Genomic DNA, 25,575 nt, shown 5'->3' on the forward strand with positions numbered 1-25,575 from the left:
GGGGAGCGGACGGCGTGGCCGCAGACTGAGGGAGTGGGGCAGCCGGCTCTGTGGCTGCTGCGAGAGCGGGCCGGCAGCTCGGCCGCCCATTTGGTTGGCCGGCTGGCTACTGAACGAGCAAGCGGCACCGCCCCGCGCTCCCGTTTCCCGGGCGCGCCCCCGCGCCCAGTGCGCAGCCGCACTGCTCCAAAACAGTTTCTTGTTCACGTCGGAGAAGCCGCTTCCGTTTCCAACGCCGCATTCCGGCCACACCTGCCGGTACCCGAGCCCCGCTCGCTCCGCCGCCCACCCGAGGAGGACGCCGCGCTCAGCCGCCCCAGCAAGCCATGTCTGAGGAGGGTAAGGCTCCCGGCCGGGCGGCTCGCCCCGCCGAGGGGGTTGGGAAGGACGCGGCGCCGCCGCGGCGCGGGGAACGCTCCCTCATCGTTCGCAACAGCCCCAACGCCCGCTGCCGAGCCGGTCGCGCCACGCCCACCGCGCCCGTCGCTATTCGCCCGTTCTCGCGCGGCCTGCGCTGCCATTGGCTGGCGCTCCTGCCCGTCGCCGTCGCGTCAGCGCCGGCGGGGTTCGCGGCGCGGGGGCGCGGCTCATGGCGGGCGCGGCTGCGGCTGTTCGCGATCAGGGCGTGTGGGCCGGCGCGGCCCGGGACTCTCCCCTGGGCTGTCCCCGGGAATGCGTGCTCCAGGGACAGGACTCGCCGGGAAGTTCTGCTCGAATAACGTGGAATAATCTGGCACAGCCACAGCTTGGTTGCCTTAGTTGCGGTGTTGATGGTGGGGGAAGCTTTTGTTGTCCATAGTCCTCAAATGGCAGCTGAGCGTAATGCCAAAATCTTGTGGAGACTTTTCCGTGGAACAGCGAGGTCTCGGCTTTGACAGGTTCTCTCCGCACTGTAGTTACTGGTAAGGGAACCTGAGTTCCCTTACAAAGCCTGAGTAAGGGAGAGATGAATGCTGCTCTTAAAGGGAGATGCCTGACCTAGTGAGTTGGCTATGAGAGGGCACAATGCACAGCGCAACTTAAAGGTCTTAGACTTGAGACACCTTGAGTTTTGACGAAAACAGGTCTATTTTCACCAGTTATGTTCTTCATCTTGCCTTTCAGAGAAGTGATGTTTATACAGACTCAGTTTATGCCCATTTAGGTTGTTGCTGTCGCAGATTTATTCTCTAAAGAAATTCCAGTTGTGTCTTGCTCGGATGCCAAATTTTCTTTTATGATTTCATTGTTCAAGGAACTTTTCTGATTAGGAAATAGCCAATTCACTGTGCAGTTCTGCAAGTGTCAACATGAGCGAAAGGAGTAGGACTGGGATGGCAGGAGGGTGGGAGCAGAGCAATTGTGATTATTGTGATGTAATTTTTATTAAGTAAACATGCACAGTGATGTGTTTGTTGGTGCTTCTCCTTTGTCCTTAATTCTTCAGTTTCCTGATTGGCTTTCTTTGTAACTCAGTAATCCTAGGAAATACTATGCCTATGCTAGTCCCTGGCAGTAGAAAAGATATGACATTAATAATATTGTTCAATCAAAAGGTGCAGTATGAGCTCCAATCTTAATAAACACTGAAGATTTTTATGTGAGAGTGTTTTTACCTTGACTTTCAGTGGCTTTATCATCTCAGTGATCTAAATATGACAGGCAAAGGTACAGGAAATCTGGCTTTATTATTTTGCTTCTCTCCATAGTAATTGGTTTGTATGAGCTGAATATTAGTTGCTGCTGTCTTCTTAGTTTGTTGCAAATTCTGACAGCAGCACTCTAAATTAATTGTTTCTGTGTTCAGAGGCTGTTATTAAGCATTTTATCTCTGGTAGAGTATTCTGGTGTCTCTGATCCCTGACAACATATCTAGAGGAAGGACAAAATAATCAGAATTATGCTAAATTCAGATATGATTCAAGATGAGTGCTACCATTTTTTCTGAGTGTAGTATTTAAAAATCTTTGTAAAATCTGGTTTGACTTACACAGAGCTTCCGTGGCTGTCTGTTTCACCTGGATGTGGTGAGATAATGTTTGCAGAAATACAGAGGTGTGTATAACTGAACTCTTAGAAAATTAAGAAAACCCACCAGATTTCTATGAATAGTTTTTAGTGATTTTGCAAGCTCTCCTGGAACTCTGTAGTAGAGGCTGAGATAGGATTTAGTACTAATTGGTGCTTTCAGCCATCTCTTTCATCAACCTCCCTTTACCATTCAGTGCTTGATGATCACTTACATTTGTGTTTCTGCAACTAGTGAGAGCATTCCTCAGGTAAAGTTCTTCCTTATTCCACTTGTTTATGTTATGTATTTTGTTAGTAACATACTTGGAAAAAGAAAAAAATAGTCTGTCATCTTGTCTTCAGACTTCAGCTGATGCATCAGATCTGTTTCTATTTCTGTGCTTCTAGCTCTCAATATCATAAATCTGCGTAAAGCTCTCAGTTATGTCTGCAGTGAAATTGAGTTTATGGGCAGATGATTACTGAGAGCTGTGATGGGATGATACTAACCCTGAAAGGCACTGGTGTCCCTGGGCTCTCCCCTGTGTATGTTCACTTTTTTGTGTGTGTTAGCACGAGTGTCATGCCATAAATAGCACAGGATCTAATTATGGTCCAAGTTAAGTCTGGCTATCTCCTTTTGTGGTTTAGTTTCAACCCAGGTAAGTTCTTTATTTGGGTGGGGTTGCTTTGCTTGATTTGTTTTGCTGTGCAATTCATAGTTGCTGGAGAGGCTTTTTGAGCTTTATTGGTTTTCCTTTTGATTCTGCCTTTGAAAGAGTTTGAGTTTGTTGTTTGGTTGGTTGGTTTTAGTGTTTCTTGACGTTGAGTACTAACACATTTTCAAGTCCCAAATAATTTAAAGTATATCTTTCTGTTGGTTATTGGAAATAAATTCTTTGTGATGCTTGGCTTCACAGAGCTGTATAAAAAGCTGTAATTTAATGTAGTATAGGGTTAGGCACAGAGTTGAACATTTTTGGGTGCAAATAATTCAAGTGTAAGTGCCTTTGACATGCTTCAACTTGATGATTTTGTGTAGAAGGGAAGATGATCTCCTGATGAAAGAATACTAAATGATAAGCTTAAACATCTTAGAAGTTTAAAAGATCATCTCCAAACTTGGTTTTTAATTTGGCCATTTCACTGGACTGCTCTGTCTATAAATGTCTTTCTGTACAATACACATTTTTCATGAACTTCGATCTTTCAGCATATCCTACAGCTCTACTGAAAGTTCTAAGTCATAGCCTATATCATAACTCAGAGTATGCATTGAGTCTGAAAAGAAATTTGTTTGGTTATGTTTTCTAATTTTAGATGACTCTTACTTCAGATTTCAAACAGAAATTTAGAGTTTTCCTAAACTGATAACTTGATCCAATGATTGGATAAATCAGCCAGTTTAGTAAGCCTTACTAATGTGCAATCCACTTCACAGTAAAAGCCATGTTTGAAATATGTAAACTTGACATATTTCCTTAGTCACACTTTTAAAATTTATAATTTCCTTTCAAGACATACTGGAAACATTTCAATATCTATGTCATGAAATTTTCTGTCAGTGGAGTGAGTTAATGTATATGTATTACTGACTTGGCACAAGAAATGCAGTTGCATCTTCATCCAAGTCAGAAGTAAAAAACACTTGATGGCTGTTTGACTGTTGTTTCTTTTCCCTGGGAGCACAAATTAATCCATAGAATTTGTCAGTCTGTGGTTTCTCCCTGAGAGTCAGAGTTGTATTTCATACTGTTTGGTGCTATATATGTATGGTAATATTCTCTATTCCTGGGCACCTTAAGGAAGCATCAGAAATACTTAGAATTGCTTAGAGGACTAAGTTGCAGTGTCTTTCAGATTATGGCTAAATCCAGCTAAATAGCTGGATCTTTTTCCTGTCACAAATTTTTGAAGGTATGAATAATATTCTGTACTCTAATATTCTATAAGTAAATTTTGTTTAATTCCCAACAGTCTTATAAACAAAATATTTTTATCACATATTTATTCCTCTTGTTGATGAATGTAGTCAAATCTATAGCAGAGACATTTAAGTTTCTCCACTGACTTTAGAGGCCAGGCAACTAGAATGCATTAGGGGAAGGAGGAAATGGTTGGTATAAAACAGGTGAGTCTGCATTCTTGGGGCTGCTTTTCTTATTGTTGCAGTGTGACCAGTCACACTAATAAGCCTTCCTGGAAATGGGTGGTGTACTCTCATCTTCAAGTTTCTTGACTGTTCATGTAAAAATGCTGTTCTGAAGACAAAATAATTCCCTTTCCATGTGTGAAAGCCACCACATTCAGCAATGGGTGATGGAAATTAAAAGGCCAGGGGATGAGGAGGATCCTGGCCATCACCTGAAAGGTTAAAATGAGAGATTACTGCTTGTTGCTGCATTGCTTCCATGTCATTGTAGAAATCTGTTGTAGTTTTGGTTTTGTTTATCTTTTTTATTGAGATGGTTTTGCTTTCTGTATTTTTCTGTTTGGCTTATGTTTGCTCTCCAGCTGTGAGTTGGTGTAGCTGCAGGCTTTGGAAACGCTTTCTGCACAGAATCCACTGCACTGTTGAAATTCTGATTTTGAAACTTATTTAAGGGAGGGTGGTAGAGGGTTTGGAAGACTAAGCCTTGCTTTCAGTATCAACCACTTTTAGAAACTCTACTAACTTCTGATCATACCGGCCTTCCTCTAGTACAGATGGAGCTGCTCTGACCTTGCCATGTCTTTGCTGGTTGCACAGAATTTTCTCTCTTCTAGACTCATCACTCTTTCAGTGTAGATTTGAGTGATGTAGTTGCTGATCAGGTAGGGTTGTTTTGCTAATGTTATTTGAGTGAGGCATGAGATCTGTGGCAAAGATTATGAATATACAGGTAAATTCTGGGCTTTTTATGGTTGCATAAATAATATACAGTTTGCATTGCTTTGTCTAGTTAGGGATAGAAAGAGGATTGCAGGACAGCAGAGACTCAGCTGTAAGTAGGGCATTTGTCAGACCATGCACTAATCTGGCATCCTGGCTGGGGAAATTGGCAGAGAGGATTGTCATGCCTCCTGCTTCGATGCAGATGCACTTTTACTGACTCTTTGTTAATTCTTTCCCAAAGTAGGTAGGATACTAAATGATTGTCAACAAAAAGATTTGTGCCTGTGAGGCAGTTAAATAATTCAGCACATGCTAATAACTCCCATTAGCCTGCAATGAACTTCAGTCAGTGAATATCACTGAAGTGTTTTGCTAAAAGCTGCACCTAAATAAAATTCATGAGTAAGCCTGTTGTTTACTTCCAGACAGCTGATGAAAACTGGCCAAGAACTGTTCTCCCACTGGCAGCCTAAGCAGCATATCCTGAGTGTGTCCTCAGCTAAACTCCTCTGTACAGTCAGCTCTGCCCCAGGTCGATTTCTGGCTTTGTTTACACCTGTAAACAAAGCTTTTGACTGTGGAGCAGTTGATGGATGTTCCTGAACAGACTATCAGTTTCTTAATCTGATTGGCAGACAAATCCAAACCCTGCTGTATTATGTCTTTTGAATTAGATGTGACTGTTGGCCAGAGGGGAAACTGAATGACCTGTGGAATTCACCTCTATTCTTACCTTTTGGTCTCTTTAAGAAATTGGGAGAGAACGGGATTTGAATGAATTGATTATGCAAGTGTAGAAACCCAAATTGCTGTTCCACTGATACAGTTCTGATTCATTCCTGGAGCTCAGTCCATCCTGTGCACTGAACAGGGCAGAGACAATGTGGAAAATACAGCCTGTGTCACACATAGAGTGTCATGTATGTGTGCTGGCTGAATTTCAGTTTTATTTCCTAACTTGATAAGGTTCCTTCCATTAATTTGTTTCAGCAAAAATAAATTCTACTCCCTCCCTGACCCTGTCAAAAACACTGGATCTAACAATACAAACTATAATACAGTTATTCTGAAACCATTTTTCTCTGAGGTAGGGTGTTTAATTGGAAAAAATCTACTACTGGAGATTTGCCGTTCAGTGTTTCTATACAGTATTGCATTGGGAGCCAATGTTTGGATGGATCTGAATATCAAGTATACAGCTAGAATTTGTAGACTGATTTGTTCAAGTGTATTAAGCAAGTCTTAATTATGACGGTAAAATTTCAAGGCCAGATTGATACATTTTTTTCATATGCTTGAATATGTAAACAGTGGAGTTTGTACAAGTGCTTGTTACTGGCTTATAACTGTTCCTGTTGAAGCTGGACACTTGAGGGAGAGCTGGGTACTGAACAGTTTCAGCAATTCCACCAACTAAACAATAGTAAGCTGCTTCCATTCTAGTGTGTGTTAAAACCTCAGTGTCTATGTTTAAAAGGGACTTTGCATTTAGATGCTGAAGTGAAGCTGGATTTATAATAGCCTGTGGTACAATTGAGATAATGCTGGGTGTGATACAGGCACTACAGTTGGCACCTGGTATGCAGAATGGCCTGCAGTCCTACCTGTTTCTCTTTCTGCTGTTAGATTATTTGTGTGTGAAGACTGAGGAGGAGGATGAAGCTCTGATTGTGGACCCTGGAGACAGCGGGCTGTCTGCACAAAGCTGCGTGCCAGTGCAGCAGAACTCTGAAGCAAACAGTGCTGTTCACCACATGAGTCAACTTGCCTATGGTAATTACTGTTCATTTTTATTGTGATCCGATAGTTAATGGCTAGTTTTAATGCCATATGTTCTGTGCTTTTGGATTCAGTGCTTTCTATATTACCCCTGTCTTTAAAACATGTTTTATTAGAAAGCTGCTTTATAGAAATTGCTTGGCAGTGCCTTTAATGAGAAGTGCCTTTTACTCATTACTTTCAAGGTCCTTATAAATGGTGAGCCTGCTAAAATATTACATTTTAAAAAGACAACTTTTTACTTACTTGTAAGGGTAAGTATACCTAGGAATAAATTAGGAAGCAATTTGGAAAATAAATGTCATGAAAGAACCTAGCTTAAAAAATTAGGTTTTTAGATAATCTATCCAGAGTAACTTAGTCATGGAGATGCTGATGTGTAATGAAATGATAGAAGATGGGTGTTTAAGATGATAAATTATTAGCAGTAAGTAGCCATTGTGATTGTCTTTAATTCACTGTATTTATTTCAACATGCAAGATCAGAGTATCTCAAGAAATCTTACCCAATGCTTCATTGGCCCAGACAAAAATTCTTTACAGCTGTTATGAGCATTTATTGAGTTCTGTAGCAATATTACCAAGTCAGTGAGGAAAATTATTGTAACTAAGTGAAAGCGCTTCCTACTTTGGGGGATTTCTTTTTTTAATTCAGCCAGTTAACTCTATAGAGAATCCCATCATCAGTATTTCTCTTCACAGACACAATTTACATGTGTTTCCTAGTGTTGTTGGGTGCTTCTGAGAACCTTTAGACTTTATGATCTTCTAATTGACAGTAGAGTATTGTGTACTTGTATGTTTACATCTAAAAACAAATTTGGGAGTGGAGGACAGTTTGCATGGTTTACTTGGGGTTTTGTCTCTGTTATTGAAAATAAACAAACAACCCCACCAAAATTAAAAACTTCTGCCCAAGAAGCTGTCACAGACAGTTGCTAACCTTGGTTTTAGGACATGAGTAATTATTTTATTATTAATAAATTGATCATGATGAGAGCAGTTGTTTCTTAAAAGGTAAAATATGGTTTTGTTATCTTTGGGTGTATTAGCATTAGATATTGTCTAGTTAAAATCAAGTATGGTGAGATATATGAGTGAAACACCCCACAGGTTTATCTCAAATGAGAGTATCGAACTTTAAACTGAAATTCTGTCTGATTGGTTTTATTCAACCACTATCTTAGACCAGTCTCTTGTAGAGCAGTGCCTTTCCTTCAGATCTCATTCTGTCTGTCCAAATGAGTTTCTTCTACTTTTGTTTTGTATCTTCTTGCCTACAATAAGAAGCTGTCAGAGGAAGCTCAACATCGTGCAGAGAGAGATCTAGGTCTTCACTTCTCCCTGCCTGCTGCAGAGCACCATTTTTTTAAATTTTTTCTTAGCCATTTATGCTCACAAAGTCAGTATTACTTTTACTGGCTCTTTTAAAAATATCATTATATTTGAAAAAAATATTAAATTGAATTGATAATTTCTGATCTAAATTAATTCAATAAGTAACTGTTTGGCATTATGCTGGTAAACAAATTTCAAATAACCAAGCAGTCTGAGAGTTTGAAAAGAAGGGTGACTGTACCTATTTTTACTGTAGTGAAATGTTTAATGCAGTGGGAAACTTTCTGATGAGCTTTGCTTTCTCTTTAACAGGAAGTGAAGGCTTGCCAGTGCTTGCTGATCAGACAGCCTCACAAATGGGCCACTCTGCAATGAGAGGAAATGGTCACAGCCCTGAGAAAATGGATTTTGTTTTTTTGCGTAATAAAAGAAAGCGACTTTCTCCTGCTGTAGTGGAGCACAATGTGGTATGTTTCACCAAACAATAGCCCTTCCTTTTGAGAAGATGGGTAGGATATCTATGCATGGATGCTTCTAGCAAGTCTTCGGCCTCCTACTCTGCAGTCTGTCCATACATCCAGAATTGCCCCATCCCAGGTGCAGAATCCAGCACTGTCCTTGTTAAACTTCATACAGCTGGTGGTTGCCCAGCCTCTGATTTGTTCAGATCTCTCTGTGGGGCCTCTCTTCCTTCAAGGGAGTCAATGGCTCCTCCCAACTTAGTGTCGTCAGAAAATTCTGTGTCCACGTCATTTATGTCCACATAATTTATGAGTGTATCCACACTCTTGTGTCCTTTGTCCACGTCATTTATGAAGATGTTGAGGAGCACAGGGCCCAGGATGGAGCCCTGCAGAACCCCACTAGTGACAGGTGCCCAGTCTGAAGTCACTCCATTCCCTGTAACCCTTTGTGCCTGGCTCCTGAGTCAGTTGATCACTCATGCTGTGATGTGTTTATCCAGCTGTGTGCTGGACATTTTGTCCAGAGGATCCTGTGAGAGGCAGTATCAAAAGCTTTACTGAAACTCAAACGTTGTATCAACTGACTTCCCTTGATCAGCTAGGTGGGTCATCTTGTCATAAAAGGAATTTAACTTTGACAAGGAGGTCTTCACCCTTCTGAAGCCGTGCTGGCTGTGACTGATGACTCGGTTGTCCTTTAAGTGTTTTTCAGTAACTCACAGAATAATCTCCACAATTTTACCAGTCACTGAATTCTGCCTGTTGGAAACAAAACAGAAGTGTTATCTACCCCCCTCCCAGCTTTCCTTTTCTAAAATAAAACCTGATCAGTTAAAAAAAAAATAAAGTATCACCAGCAGACGCTGTAAATCTGTGGTGAGTGATGGATGGGATCGGCATGCATCCAGTAAAAGGAAAATGCCAGGATTGTCCAGGTGGTGGCACCGTCCTTCCTGCTTAAAAGCAGTGTGCAAGCCATGAGGAAATTGCCTCTTGTAGAAATTTTCTACAGCTTCTGCTTTCAGTTATACCCACTGAAGTCTCATAATTTGGACTCAGAGGTCTTTTTCAATCTAAGTGATTCCATGATTCTGTGATTGCATAACCTCGGCTGTATAGTATATTTAGTTAGATGAGAAAGTTCTGCCTTGGAATAAACAAATAAAAGTGCATGTTGCTGTTAATTTTATATATATACATATGTACACACATATGTACACACATATATGTCCTCTTCCTGTACCATGGTAAAATCACTTGAAGAAACCAGAGGTCTGAGAGTGTGCTATAGCAAATCCAGGGTCAAGCTGGTAAGGAAACCTTGATGACTCTGGTAGGTCTTGTTTTCTTGGGCCCTTCTATAGCCAAGGGAGGGAATTATAGCTACAACCAAAAGTGTCCAAGTTTGATTCCTCGGAGAATTCTTTAACTTTTCAAAATATTAAATGTTAATTATGTTATTTCCCAGATGAGTACCAGGGAAGAAGAATATGAAGATAGTGACAGTGTCATTTATGAGTATGAACCAGACTATGAATGTGTAAGTGAATTTTCTTTTGTTTGACTGTGTTTGAAAAGCTGCTTTGGGGATGCATGTTTTGGGGTAGGCTGAAGTAACATGAAAGATTTGAAGTTGGTATTTACTTACTTAATGTGATATCCTAAATCCGTGTATATATCAGTACCTTACACTCCTTTTTTCTCTTTTTATTTCTTTTTTATATTTAATTATTATTTTAATGAAAAAGGAAAGCATTTTATCTGAAGCTTCTTATACTGGATATCAACAGAATCCTCTTATGGAGGTCCTCAGTTATTGCCAGGTATGGTTTTTTCCCTTTCTATCTGAAATGGTGTTTAAACAATTTTAGTTATACTTCAGGAAGTGTTGTATTATAAACTTGACAACCAGTGATGTGATCCTTTCCAGTTATTTGCTTCTTAATTGCCCACATAACTAAAATATTTTCAAAGTAAAACTAATCTCTTTCATATTCTCTGAACTTTTCATAAGAATAATTTTCAAAAATTGAGCTTTAATACAAAATGTAAAGTTTAGTTATTGGGAGGAGTTTCACAGTAATGGGAAAGATATGGCAGTGGTACACACCCAGCTATTGAATGTACATGTTGCTTGCCAAAAATCCTGCTAGTGTTGGTTTTCTAAGTTCTTTCCTTTTGATTTCTGAAGCAGTACTGGCAAAATTGAAAATAACTGCACTAAAAATTAAGCATCCCATATTTATTCAGGTGAGCACTTGTGTGATTGGAGTCATTCAGGCCATGCTTAATGGAAGTCAATTTGTAAGTGATTTGTAGCCAAGTGTTAATGTCTTGTAAGTCTCCTTAAGCATTCAGCAGTGCTGTGGAAGGAAGTTGGCTAAGTTTTAAGGAGGGAGTTCAGCTTTTAATTGAACTTTCTTGGTTTCTTCAGATTTAGGTGGGTTCTTGTGAAACAATGCTATTTTCAGTTTTATATTTGTTGACAGGCCATGTATGATGCCATTCAGAAGCTGGATAAAAAATTTGACCTGCTTCATCGTAAGGTCTTGGAAATGCAGCATACTCGTATAAAGCCATTCTTGCTCAAACCTGTGAGTATTAAAGACCTAAGATGCTTGTTTTTGCTTTAATTCTCTCATTTCCTCTGATGCTTATTTTAAAAATCCCAATCCTTTCACTAAGATTGAAATAAGGAGCAAAATCGTAGACTTGGAATCTATTTCAATTCAATTACTTGAGATTTCTGATGATGTGCCACCTTCAGTTTCCTGTGTTATTGACTGGTGGCCACAGATTGGCAGTGACTGCCATCAAATTCAGGATGCTGTGATAGATGGTGTAAAATTCTATTTGTATTGGCATGAACAGAAGTGAATTGTGTAGGTGCATCTTAAACTTCAGTATATTGCTGTTGTACCTTTGCAACATGTGGTGTGCTGTCTCATTGGTTTCTGCAGTTAGAAGAGAGTTTAAGCATCAGTCAGGTTGGTTCCATTGGTTTACTGAACTTTAGATGTGAGCAGTATGTTGTCATATCCATTACAGTATAGAATTTGTTTTTTTAATGGAAGCTCCTTTTTAAACATTTTTAATAATGTTTGATATTGAGTACACCGTATTCATTTTGTTCCTAAATGGTTGATCTATTGTTAAGTAAGGAGACACAATTTAAGTATTCTAACAATGATCTTTAAAAGGGAAACATAACAGATGGTTTTTGAAAAAGGGTTATAAAATCCATAATGACTTCTTTTGTCATCAACACTACAAAGCTTTTAATGTGGCAGAGATGATTCTGCTGTCAGGAGATGTCAAGACAGCAGTAAGGCCATTTGCTTTAAGGGTGGGTGGAGCTGGATTTCTCACACCTGTCAGCTATCAGTAGGAAACTAAGTTTTATTTAGTTTGTACTTTTATTGTCAGCTCCAAGCTCGTGCTGGCTACTCATCCAAAACCATGAGGTTCAGGGAATAAACTGATCTTGTCAAGTGCAAATGAACCCTGTAGGACCTCTGTGCTCTTACCCTCCCCTCTGATATGTGGGATGGCAGCTGCTTTAATGTTTGGATTTTTGGGTTAAAAGTGACCTGCATTGCTTTTTTTTTCTTTTTCTTTTTTTTTTTTTCCTGAAGGCTTTTATCTGCCAGCTGTTTTCTTAGGTTCTGCCATTTAAAACTATCAGGAGTGCTGTTGGATTTTTTTATAGCTGTACCATTGCTGTACTTGTGAAGGGCTAATGGAATGGTTTGGGGTAAAGGTATTTTTTTTTATTGCATGAATTCCAAAAGCTGGAGAAACTGACAAACTTTCAGATACATAAGATTTCCTTAAGGTCACAGATTTTTTTTTTAAGGTTACAAGGATGAAATATAATGAGATTCTCTAAACAAACACACAAAACCACCAAATTTAAATAAAATAAGAGAAACAAATCCACATGTGTCATCTTCATTTGGTGGCTCCTGCTCAGTGACTTGTGTTTTGAACTAGAATGCATGCTGTATGATTTTTAATAAAGGCACTTGAAGTGATGGAAATATAGCCTATCTCTCAGTTTGTCCATCTCTTTGGAATCTTCATTGTAGATGAGATCTGAATATTTAATGTTTTCAGCTAACAAGTAAAGAAAGAAGAGAAAGTGTTTGGGTTTTTTCTTGTTTGAAAGGAGCTACCAGGGCAGTGGACCCATTCCTTGAAAATTCTTTAGTCAATGACTGGGTCAATGACTGAAAAATTTTAAATTTTATTTTGCCTATTTACTTTTTAATAGAGGTCTAGAAAGTTGTTTTGCACCCCCAGGTGAAAAAAAATCTGAGAAACATTGAAGCTGACCAGATAAACTCTTAGTGTTGCAGATACAAATGAGAATAGAAGATAGTAGAGGGAAGGCTAAAACGTGGTTTAGCCACGTTTTAGTAGAGGGAAGGCTAAAGCTCTGAGTTGATGACAGAGACTACTTCAAGGAAGAATATGCTGCTCATAGCATCATTACTATTCTAGTAATCTAGTTTTCCTGGTTTGCTAAAAAAAACCCCAAAATTATCAGCTACGTCTAATTTAACCTTTTAATTGTTTTCTGAATCACATTTGCAGAAACCAGTTGGATTTACATACAGAAGTTCCAGTCATTTGCCTTCAGGAAAAATAAGAGTACCAAAGCACATGGAAAGAGATTTAAGTCTTCATCGTTCTTCATCAGGCCAGGGAAGGCATAGCCCAGTTGTAAGGGTTGCTTTACCAAATGGCCACGTTCAAGTCAATTCCAAAGTAAAACATGCCCCACAGAGTTTTCAGCTGGAATCTCAGCAGCCTGTTGGAAGGCAGAGCCCACCACTCCCCACTATAGTTTCTACACATTCATTACATTCATCATACACAGCAACTAATGGGATGCCTGACCTTTCACCACAATCAAATCTTGCTCCCAGTATAGTGGAAAGTACTGTCAACATTGCATCTTCACCCGTGGCATCACCATCAATGCCAGCACCGTCTGAGCCCAGTCAGGAGAATAATGCTATGGAGTTGAACTGCAAAAATGCATCTGAGGATGTGAATATTAGTGAAGAACTACCATCTTCTTCAGTCTTCATCAATCCTAGCTTTGGTGAGAGCCTTTGTGATAAATATGAGAAACAAAGGCTAAGAAAATGTCTGGTTTACAGTAGGTGCTTTGGGTTCTTTTAACTCTAGGCTCTCTTTTTCTCTCTTAATGTAACCCTTTTTTATTCTGTGTATAACTCACAAGTAATATGTGCATGCTACCCATGTGTTGGAGGAGGCAAATAGATTGCCACTAAAGCTGAGTGAGGCATATGCCTGTATGCATGTTGGAAGAAAGCAGCTTGCCTGATCTGTGTGAAGGAAATGTCTGTTTTCTTCTCATGTGGGATTTTATTCTTTCTGTACATCTTTTCTGTACTCAAATCCTCCAGTGTTCGGTTTCTTCCAAAATACTTGATTCCAAAGAAAAACAAGAATTCTATAGATCATTGCATTATAATACACATATCAAATAGCACCATGTATTAAAAACTGATGGCTTTCTAAAGGGTAAATGCCCTGATTTATATGCAAGGCTGAGCTATGATTTCTCTCCTTTGGTCTAAAAAATACATTTGTACAGCTGAAGAGCTGTGTGAATATTAGGTGAAATATTCAGATATATATCTAAAAATTTGTAAACAGTTAATGTTTTAGCAGTTCTGTGTATGCATGTGCCACTCTTTATAAGTCAGTGTCTTGAAACCGTACCTGGTATCTGCACAAATGTAAAATAGGACACTGTGAACATTGTGGACTATTGGGTGTCTGATGTATTTTCTTGGGTGTTTTGATTTCAATTATGCTGGTGGTTAATGTGAATCAAAAAGTTACTTCTGTTATCATTCCAATTTAAAGCTGCTTTTGTAAGAGCAAGGATAAGTAATAATACATAGTAAAATTAACTGTAGTAGAGAACATGCTGAGAGTCAAGAGAAAGAGTTTGAAAAAATGTTCTGTTTTTAACAACTCGTTTGGGATTTTAATTTTTTTTTTGCTGTATGTTTTTGTTTTACAAAAGAGTTTGTTGGTGACCCAGCAAGAAATGTGAAAGTTCTTGGAAACCATTTGGTGAAGGCTCAGCAAAAGACCAAGCCCAAGTACGCAGCGCGGCACTTGGTGCGCGTCTTGTTCCCCAAGAAGACTCTACTGTGCAGCGTTATGGGAGCGAGTGCGCGGGGGCGCAGGACACTGGATCCAAACAAAGTTGCTGCAATACGAGGTTTGGTACCTTTCAAAATGCACAGATTTACTTCTTTCATGCTTAACAAAGTTTTGAACTTAAAAGGAGTCCTTTTCTGTATGTTTCTGGCTAATTGCTGTCTGACAGCTGGTGAGCAGATAAATGCTGCAGTGGATGTGCTCCACTCTGCAGTATCCGTTTGTTTTGAATGTCCTGCTTTGTAATTCTCAATGTTCGTTTTTCCTCAATTTGAATGAAACTATTCAAATTTCTTCTTGTTTTATGTACATTGTGTTCATCAGTCATGCTTGCTCTGTCTAGATTTTTAATTGCAGTTCATTTTGTGTTTGTGTGTCCCATGGATTTTGTCAGTGGTTTTTTGTTTGGTTGATTTGGTTTGGTTTATGGCCATGGTATACTTGGGACAAACATTAACTGGTGGTTTTGAAACACTCTTTATGTTGAGTGAGAAGTGGTGAAGATGGTGGGGGGATTTTTTTAATAAATGTCAGTTCATTTACACAGATCCCATGGCATGTATGTGTTAAAGGATTAAAATTGAGTGTAAGATTATATAAGCCATGTGAAATAGTTGTAGCAACAACTTTACCATGTGTCTGTTCTTTTGGGGGGGATGGTGGTGGTGGTGGTTTTGGGGGTTTTTTAATAGTTAGTATGATAAATCACATATTTCCCCTAATTCTACCAGGAAATATTAAATATAATAGAAACATTATTCACAACATCTCAAAATGTATCACAGAACATCTTGAATTCATAATGCTGGTTATTTTCAAAACATAAGTTTATTATCTTTATTTATCGATGGAAGTCTGAAGCTTGTAAATGGAGAACAGTAAACATATGAAGCATTAGTTAACTTTCTCTCTCTTTGTAAATTAGGATACTTTTAGCTACTGGGCTTTGTAATGATGCTTCAAACATTTTCTGTATTTTATATGCAGAATTTCTTGCAACTAACTTTCCAACCTATGATTTGAGTGAGCGTGGAAAAGACTGGAAAACCTGTATCACAAATGTCAATTCTATGATCCGCTCCTTACGCTCCGAAGCCAAAGCAAAGGTGATGAGTTATTAAGTACTAAGCTTGCACTTTTTTGTCAGATTCATTATTTGACCTGCTCATGGTACAAGTGCTGTATTGGAAGTTCCTTGGGTTCTGTCTCTGTGTGGCTCAGCGCAGGCATGCTGACTGCAGCGCTGGTTCCGTGTGGGGAACACTGGAATATGCTGCTTTCTGCTTTGCCTCTTCCTGCTTCTGTGACCAGAGTTCAGTTAAGAAGTGTGGATACATAGGATACTATAAGGAAAGCACTGCAAATGTTGCCCAGAAGTAGTGTCAAATTTGATTGAGAGTTTAAACAGATAGCGCTTGTTTTTGCAGGCTTTTTTTCAGATATATTCAGCTATGCATTTCAGTTTTATATTGACTGAAACATTACTCCCAAAACACCTCCAACTACATTTACTTCTAAAATGCTCTGTGCACATCTTTGTATAATTATTAACTGTTTTACTGGTAGTTTTCATGATAGAAATTCAGGAGTAACTATATTGCAAAGATCTGAAATCTAATTTATACTAAATGTGAAGTTAACTGGAACACCAATTAGAAAACTGGTAGGCTTCTCTCAGTGTGTGTAGTAACGTTATTAAATATTTCAGCAGAAAACTGAGGGGAAAGAAGAAGTGTCTGATGCTCCTGATACATCTCATTGTGTAGATTTAAATGATAATGAAGATAGTGGAGACAATTCGCAAAATTCTCAGAAAATGATTGGCTCCGCAATTGACATGTTGCAGAATTCAGAATTGGATAAGTTTCCAGAAGCTTTTCAGACATCTTCGGTCAGAAAACATCAGTCTTTGGAACCTATGGGTAAACAAAGAAATTTTTGTGTTCTGACATTGCTTGTTACATTTTAAATAGTCAATGAGAGGCAAACAATGGTTCTGTAGGTATAATTGCATAGTAAAGGGATTTTCTGAACTATATGAGTCTTCTTTTTCTCTTAAGGCAGTCGTTTGGTGTACACATAGTAAGTCTTTTTGGGAAAGAGCAAGGGCATTATATCTAGCTAACAGAATATATGTTTGCATCTGCCAGAATCCCATAATGCATATCTGCTGTGACATTGGGAAGTTCAACTTCAGTTACTCTGTTCAGTGTCCTGGCTTTTTTCTTTTATTTGGTAGATATTCTGCTTTAAAAAAGTAAGCTAGCTCAGAATATCTATTGGAATGATATTGCAATTTCAGAAGAAAAAGCACACCTTTCTGCCAAACTGACTCTTTAGGACAATAAAAATCTTAAAGCAGCCTTTATATTATCACTTTTTTAATGTAAGCGTTCAAAACACATATGCATTGAGGAAAAAATTTGTGTACAGCATGTGATGCTTAGATACCCTCAAGGAAAATGGGCTGAGATTATTTGGTGTGGGAAGTAATTTATTCAATTAGGGTCACTTTGGGGTTGTTTCAGATCTGTTCCTGCGCCCAAGATTTGTTAGTCAGATCCCACAGACCTCTGTATGAACTAAGAATTTTGCATTTTTTTCTTATTAATGTTTGCAGTAAAGTGAGGTAGAAGCAGTTGAAAAATATTCACTCTGTTTCTGCTTGCAGAATCTGAGCACCACTGAAATAGCTGAACTTTTATTTACTTACTTACTTACTTGGAAAAGCATCATCTTTTCACCTGAGATGAAACAAGTTAGAAAGCAGTAATTAATACTGCAGCTTGCATTGCTGAAGACATATCAGAAGTACAGTTTGTGGTTGTAAACCAGGTATTCTGGCTGCTTGGCCACATGTCTGCAACATGTTTCATGTTAGCAGAGCTGTAGTGTTATGGCTTTGCTTTGGTCTTTCCAAGCAAGTAGAGAAGTTTCTGGGTGAGCTTTTTGTGCCAGTTTTGATTTAATACAGCCACTTTGAGGCATGGTCAGTGTTGGATGAGTAAAACATCTCTCTTTCCTCCATGACATCTTCTGCAGAACCCCTTGGGAGCCCATGGCGCAATGTTCAGTTGCCTTTCTCGGTCATTTATGTCGCCAAGGGGAAGACGCGGCCAGAGCTGTCAGCTCGCTTCCTGATTCGTCACATGTTCCCTGAGGAGGTGCTGGTGAAAAGCAACGTGTATGGCAGCCTTGATCGTGGCATGAGCCCACTGGATTCCAATAAAATTAATGCTCTCAGAGGTATGTAAGAAAAAAATCTCTGTTAAATCATAATGTGGGGAAACTGGTAAGAGTATTAACTTTGTATGCTATGAACAAAGCATAGAGCTTCAGAATTAGTCTGTGAAAATATTCTTACAGGTATTTCTGCAAGCAGGGGAACAAAATGAGAGGAAGTAGATAAAGTTATATTTTAGTAGCTCAAGAAATTCTCCACATGATGAACCTGGTTTGTATGGGAAACTCAATTGCCTTGACATTGGCTTGAAAGGGCAGTGCAGTGGGCGATGGGAGCAGTGCCTGAGGATTCTGGAGGACATCAGAGATAATTCCTTGATACAGGGACTGTGTAGATGAAGCAGAGGACAGAGATGTCATGTACAGCAGGTTATGGCTCCCTTCACAAAAGGGGTTCTTGTGTGATAATTGGTGGTGGCATTGCCTGTAGAGATTATGAAATGAGCCCTGAGGTCCTGAATAGAGTAAGAAAGGTCTGAGTACAGACTCTGTAGCTTGGGAGAGCACACTTTGACATTTGGGAAAGTCACAGATGGGAGCTTGTGAGAGATAGCTCTGAATAGGACAGAATCTCAAGAAAGTTGACAGATCTTTAAGAACAGCCTTCTGCAAGCACATGAAAGTCCATCTTGATGCTTAGGAGAGCTGAGTTATGGGGAGACAGGTTGGGCTAAGCAGGGAATTCATAACTGAGCCCTGCAGAAAAAAAGCCATATTTAGAGATTAGAAATAAGGAGAGCTTATGAAGTGGAATTTAGCAACTGTTGTGTTGTAACCCATCAGGTAGCTAAACACAGGTGCTTGCTCACCTTCTTCCTCCCTGTCCTGTTCCCCTGCCCCACCCACTGGGATGAGAGAGAGAAGTGGGGAAGGAGGACTGTGTCTGAGGGAGCAGGGTTCATGCTCAATAAAATGGAGCTGTGACTCACACCCTCTGGGCTGATGTCTGGGCGTAGCTTGAGGAACAGACAGAGCATGCCAGAAACCATTTCCAGCATGGCAAGCACGAGCCTGGGAAACATTGCCACTTAAACATCTCCACTTTTATATATATATATATATATATATATATATATGTGTGTGTGTGTGTGTGTGTGTATATACACACATACACATATACAGACATGTAGGCATATTTTATTTCTTGACATTTTGAGCTTAAGAAGCATTCAAAAGATGTAGTAAGTGTGTCTTAGTACTGCAGAACACCATGTAGGCCACAGAGCAGATGAGAGACAAATCCTGTGTGTTGTGGTTGCAGCCAGACCTTGTCACTTGACTCTGGAGCCAGAGGACAGTCCCTGCCCCTGTTTCCTTTAACACAGCCTGACTGGATGGCAGCACCAGCTCCCTAAATTTTGCCCTGCAGAGCAGGAAGGGGCCCTGCATAGCCTTACTATAATCCCCAAAATCGGTCAGTTTTGGTCAAAGAAAAGACATAACTTTAAAAGCTGCTTAGTGGACCGTGTACAAAGGCTCTGTAGACCTTGAAGAATTCCAGTTCTGTGCTGTTCCTCTGAGGTCAGGTATTCTTGAATTTACTGCTGGGGATGGAAGTAAGGAGAGCTTGTCTGCTCTTCAGCCAACAGCTGTAGTTTATAACTATGTCAGCATAGTTAATAACAGGAGCATCCTAAGGCACACTTCCTCTCCCTTTCACCTCTCCTTCTGGAGCAGAGTGAACTGCAAGAGCACAAGTTTTTATCTCAGTTACTTTCTTCCTTCAGACCAAAGTTTTTCTGGCAAAATGGGTTTCCAGATTTGTAACTACAAGTTAAAATTTTAACTGTAAGCAATGGTACTATATTAGATTTTTATTCACTGGTAAGAGAAAGCTGACACAATATCTACTAGCTATACCTTTCTTTCTACTATCAAGGTAAATCTGGATATTAATCAGAGAAGAAGAAGCAATGTTGCTTTGATTTGAAATTAGAGATGAGAATTCCTTTTTGGTGTTTATTTAAGACTTATCAGTTGCTTAGAGAAAACATGGAATTCAGCTCAGCAGGAAATCACTCCTCAATAAGTTTAAAAACCAATTTAAATTTTGGTTTTTTAGTTACTCATTTTACTCATGGAAGGGAAGAAAGGTACTATAGTCCCACCCTTTTTATGTCATTGCTACCAAACTCAAGTGTTTGTTTACTGATCTTACTTGCAGTATGGTAAGGAATGAACTCTCACAATTTTTCTGTCACTGTTGTTCCTGTACATCTGTGTTATGCTGAACTGGTGTGACTGATTTTAGTGAATATAGTTGCCAGAGATCCTCTGAAGGAGAGCTTGGTCCTGCCTAATTCTGGTCATTGTGAATTGGAGCCCAAGATTTGTCTTCGCTAGCTGACCACTTTAGAAGCTGAAGTTACTCAGCACTTCAAAGGATCAAAACCACACACATGGTCACGTTTTCTTTTCATATTTTGTTTTTGTGCTTAGACCTTTTTTTACTCATTTTCAAATATAACAGAAAGGGGGAAAGCAATATCTGCCCTGCTTTGCTTTTCGAGGCTTGTAATATGTCTAGCTGTCCTGGTTTGGTAGCATGCACTTGTTTTAGCTTAAAGAGTATCCAGAAAGAGTATATAGCTTACCTAAATAATTGATAACTCACTATTACATACTTGCTTATTTTTAGACTTCCTTCAAGAGAATTTTCCATCCTTTGATCTCAATGAAAGTGGGTTTGATTGGAAGGCGTGTGTGGCTGCCATAAACAGCACAATCCGCAGCCTCAGACACGAGCTCAAAAAGGCCACGACTGGAACGCGCCACAGAGCCCCGAGCGCAGAGTCCCCCCGAGGATCCCACAGCCGCAAAGCCAGCGGAAAGCATCTCTCAGATTGAAGCTCTCCAGCAGCTGCCTCAAAGCTTAATTTAGCAGGTTTTTGTTAATTCTCTGTAGAAGCCTGTAATATTGAGCTGTCCTGTTCAACTGAGTTGTCAGCAGCACTAAAGAGCATCACTTCATGAGACCAAAATTAGCAGAAGGCTTGGGAGCCCTGACTCTTTGCATAGGTAGTGTTTGGGCTCCTCAGAAATTATTTTCAGTGTTCCCTGTAGCATTTGCAATGTGGTCTCTCCTAAAAGCATCTTCTTCTCATGATTCATTGAATCTGAAAGATTAACCTGGTTAGAAAAGATGCACTGTGCATCAATTCAGCAGAAGCAGATGGAAAAGAGGAGAGGAAAGAGTGGTCCTCCTTGGAGGGTGAATCACAGCCAGCTAAATTATCTCATTATGTATGAGGAATGAAATTTGCTTTGACAATTGGATATCTTCAGTGAAAATATCAGGAGAAAATATTTTTAATTGCATTTAGGTAACTTGTCGTATGTGGACTTGATGATCTTCATTTCCAACCTTAATGATTGTATGATCTCTCACATTTTTGCCTCCTATATCAGTATCTTTTGCAGGGTAAGAGGCAAACAGCAATGTAAGTACATCTGGTAATATATGGGGGAATGATGCCTTAAATTTTAGCTTTCATATTTTCCAGATTCTATACTGCATGAGTACATAACTCTGAACTTCATATAAAGTGTTAGCAGGTTCTCTTCACAGTTTAGTTAGACAAAACAATCCTTTTCCAGTCTGAGAACCAAGGACACCATCACAGCTTCAGGCCCAAAAAGTATAAACAGCAGTGAATTGAGGAGAACAGTCTGAGAGGATGGGACTTCATAACCTGAAGCTGTAATTGGACAATTAACCCCAGTATGTCAAGTGACCAAAACTTACAAAAGTGTGAAAACTCATGACCCGTCGTCCATCTTGGGTGTAGCCTTGGCCAGGCTCTTGTACTGCCCAAGGTGTATCCTTTGAAGGCTGTCATGGTTGGACCCTGTCACAAAGCCAGTGCCCCCATGAGGATACCCTCTCCCTGGTGTCTGCTGTGAGATGTGACCAGGAACAAGCAAAGCAGGCTCCTACTTAGAAATAAAGAAAACTTTATTAACTAAACTACAAGAAAAGAGGGAAAAAAAACCACAAGGAAAATGAAAACCTTACAAAAGCATTTTCCTCCTCCCATCCACCAAATTTCCCAATGCAATACATTCCCCCAAATCACCAACTCTCAGTCCAGCACCACCCTTTGGAATACTCAATCTTCAGTTCATGAAGAGGAGAGGAGTCCTTCTTGTACCATAGGCTTCCCCTGAAACCTCGTGTGCTTCCATGTCACTCAGCACTGCCCAGAAAGTCCTTTTGCCATCGTGACATCTTCCTTCCATGCCCAGTGCTCTCACCACTGTGCATGGACCTGAGCTGCTTCTAGGGTTGTCTTTTAAGGATGTCTCCCTCCAAAAGAGGCACAGTCTCTCCTTCGGGACATCTGTCCCCCCCAAAGTTTTTTCACCCCCTGGGGCCGAGGGGTCCCCACACTGAACCCTCCCGGTTCTGAGACACTGCCTCCCCCTAAATGCAGTCTCTGTGTCTAAGAAAAAAAAGGTTCTGTCCATGGCCACACAAGAAAAGTCCAGCCAAAAGGCCACTCCGTCATCTCTCCCCCCACTCAGCCAGTCTTCTCCACTTACCTTGTGGCCCATTCCCTCTTATCTCATCTCTTATCTCTCTTCTCATTCAGCTCCAGGAAAATCAGCATTTGCAAGGTTTCTATCATGCAGGAAAAGGGTTAAAAAGGTTAAAAATTTCAGTCTCTGCCTGTCCCAGAGCTGTGGCACTCCCACGCTGCCCTGCTGGGCACCTTCTCACCGTACTCCCCCCTTCTCCTCCTGGGCTGGCTGCTATCAAATTCAGACACTGGCTCTCCCTCTCTCTCCCCTGGCGGGGTGGGGGTGGCTGCCCGATGTCTCTTGGGGCTCCTCCACCCTTCCATCCTCCAGGGCCTCCTCACCCCCATCTCTGTCCAGGCCCAGGCCTACCGCAGGGCTGCCCCTCCCCCGCCCAGCAGCAGCGGCTGGACGAGGGAAGGGAGATCCGACCTCTTTGCCTGGAAGTCCCAAGAGAAACTCCCAGGGCCAAAGCTCTGCTTTTAACCCCTGTGTGTTCTCGGAGGTGTGTCCAAACCCCACTGGCCACATCAGGTGCCAACATCAAAATCTGAGCACCCATTGGTTTGACTACAGCATCCCAGAATTCCCATTTTCCAGTCAAACCAGCACAAAGGCCTTTTAACAAATACCTACTTTATTCCTTTAACACTGTCTAGCCTCTGTTCCAGGTAGCCTCTCAAGACATCAGTTACACTGCTCTGCACTGATTTAGCTCTACTAAAAGGACAAAAAAAAAAAAACACAGTCCAATGGTTGGTTCTGGTTTTTCTTAATGAAATTTAAGGAAAATACTTCTTCAGGGTCCTGAACTTCACCATCTCATGGTTACTGTGGCTAAGGCTTCAGAATTTTAGTAAATCCCTTGTTGTAGGTGTATGAAGCCCAGAAAAGCACCTGTCAATAATAAATGTTCATGCCCTTGCCTTTCCTTTGTGTCTACGCAAGACTAAGATTTATTAGTGCATTAAGTTACATATTTTTTAAAAATAGCAAACTAACTAATTTTAGCAAACTAATTTTTAAAATGACTTGGATGTTGAACTTTTAAAAATAAAGAATTAATTACCATATATATTCAATTTCACATCTCAGTTTAATTTGTAAGTTAGAATTCAACAACAGTAACTGTACAGAAGTTAATGGGTTTTTTGTTGGGTAGTTTCTTTGTTATTTGGAGGTTTTTTTGTTTGTTTGTTTTCAACAAAAGAAGCAATCATAGAATCATAAAATATGCTGAGTTATAAGTGACATATCAGGATCATCAAGTCCAACTCCTGACAGTGCATAGGATCATCCCCAAAAATGACACCATGTGCCTGAGAGCATTGTTCTTGAACTCTGTCAGGCTTGGTGATGTGACCACTTCCCTGGGAACCTTTGCTAGTGCCCACCTACTTATTGAGTGCAGAACCTTTTCCTGATAGCCAACCCAAACCTCCCCTGCTACACCTTCAGGCAGTTCCCTCGAGTCCTGTCACTGCTCATAAGAGGGAAGAGATCAGTACCTACCCCTCCTCTTCCCCTTGGGAGGATGCTGAAGACCACAATGAGGTCTCCCCTCAGTCTCCTCCAGTCTGGCAAAAACCAAGTGACCTCAGCTGCTCGTCATACAGCTTCTCCTCCAGACCCTTCATCATCCTCATGGCCCTCCCCCGGACACTCTAAAATAGCTGCATGTGTTACTTATATTGTGGTGCCTAAAACTGCCCCCAGCACTTGAGCTGAGGCTGCCCCAGTGCAGAGCAGGACAATCCCCTCCCTGTCCCAGCTGGCAGTCTGTGCCTGATGCCCCCCAAGACCTGGCTGACCCTCTTGGCTGACAGAGCATTCCTGACTGACACTCAAGTTGCCATCAACCAGGACCCTTTCCAAAGCTGCTCTCCAGCTTCTCCTTCCCCAGCTGATGCATGCAGCCAGGGTTGCCTGTTCCAGGTGCAGAGCCCAGCCCTGGCCCTTGCTGCACTCCTTGCAGTTGGTGTAACCCTTTCTGTTCATGTTTTCCAGCATGTCACACAGTCCTTGCAGTGTCTGCCCTGGCTGACTCTGTGGGCCTGCCTTGCTGCTTGTGTGGGTCTGAGTGCTGGCTCAGAGGTCCAATTTCTTCACAGAAGGAAACTTCTTGGAAGACTGGCATAGGGAGTGGATTTTACCTCTGAGAGTTGTGGAAACTGTGGCTTCCAAAATAACACCTGTACATAGCAGAATTAGATTTAATTAAATCTGTCCTCTCCAAGACAAAGGTTTCATAGTTCATTTGTTAGTAATAGGATAAAAAAGTGAATTTGCTCATTCTCTCTTCAGCTTCTGTTCATAACAGACAGTCTTTATTGTACAGGGTAATGGACCAGATTTTTAAGTGCAACTTAGGATATGCAATGGCCTTATAAATATGAAATCAGTTGGTAATTTAAGTTCCTTCTGCCATCTCCTTGCAGAAGTCCTCCATAGGATTCAAGAAACAGACTGAATTTCTGATTTTCTTTTCTTGGTAGAAATGTTGTACTGCAAATTTGGTTGTTCTGGTGTACTATTAACAAACTCTTCTGTTACCTGCTATACAGTCCTTGTAAATGCCAAGAACTTTGTTGTGTATAGATATTACTAGTTCCAAACCTCAGAAGAAGACAAAAATGCTTATATTTTTTCAGTAGTTTTATGAATTGTTTTCACTGCCCTTCACAGATTTTAATGGTGGAAGGATATATTTATTGAATTATGTGTTCTGAAATCTGTTAAGTGTGGTGCATACCTATAGCTTCCAACTTGAAATGAAAATGGAATTGAAGTAGAAATAGTTTTCTTCTTTCTGTTTCAAATGTATCGTATTTTGCTAACTTTTATAAAGTATAATTAAAGTATTTTGCTGTTAGGAATTAAGTATTTTACAAATAAAACTGCCATATAGCTTTTTGACTATGTATGTGTGTTTTAAGTATTTCTTGCATCATGAATTTACAGTTCAAGTTCAGTTTCATCTGAAAAGATTCTTCTGATGTCCTTTGAAGAATCAGGGCTTTAAGAGATCTTCTGATTGAGGTGAGATGATTTTTAAATTTAGACTGCATTAACTTTAAAGCAAAGCAAACTGTTCTGGACTTGAGTTGTCAGTTACAGCTGTGTGTGAGTTATCCTAAACAGCTTTCCAGGAAAGGGTAGGAA

At 40.3% G+C, this 25,575-nt stretch overlaps 1 protein-coding gene across 1 annotated transcript; it reads left to right on the plus strand.

The window, feature by feature from the left end:
- Nucleotides 1–822: 822 nt before the first annotated feature.
- BEND2 (BEN domain containing 2) lies at nt 823–25,334 on the plus strand. The gene is made up of 13 exons (XM_059493971.1): nt 823–902; nt 2,641–2,651; nt 6,491–6,637; nt 8,294–8,448; nt 9,914–9,985; nt 10,194–10,268; nt 10,935–11,039; nt 13,042–13,555; nt 14,513–14,713; nt 15,640–15,758; nt 16,364–16,574; nt 17,695–17,898; nt 20,534–25,334. The coding sequence occupies exons 1-13, from the start codon at nt 823–825 to the stop codon at nt 20,740–20,742; spliced, it is 2,103 nt and encodes a 700-aa protein (XP_059349954.1). The 3' UTR covers nt 20,743–25,334.
- The last annotated feature ends 241 nt before the right edge of the window (nt 25,335–25,575 follow it).

The sequence above is a fragment of the Ammospiza nelsoni genome, chromosome 2 (genome assembly GCF_027579445.1).
Source record: "Ammospiza nelsoni isolate bAmmNel1 chromosome 2, bAmmNel1.pri, whole genome shotgun sequence".
Lineage (NCBI taxonomy): Eukaryota > Metazoa > Chordata > Aves > Passeriformes > Passerellidae > Ammospiza > Ammospiza nelsoni.

Bases quoted from the DNA above. Each gene is read 5' to 3' on its own strand.
- BEND2 (XM_059493971.1), top strand. From the start codon at position 823: ATGCCAAAATCTTGTGGAGACTTTTCCGTGGAACAGCGAGGTCTCGGC. The intron at 14,714-15,639 runs GTTTGGTACCTT...TTTTATATGCAG, and splicing joins CAAAGTTGCTGCAATACGAG to AATTTCTTGCAACTAACTTT. The intron at 17,899-20,533 runs GTATGTAAGAAA...GCTTATTTTTAG, and splicing joins TAAAATTAATGCTCTCAGAG to ACTTCCTTCAAGAGAATTTT.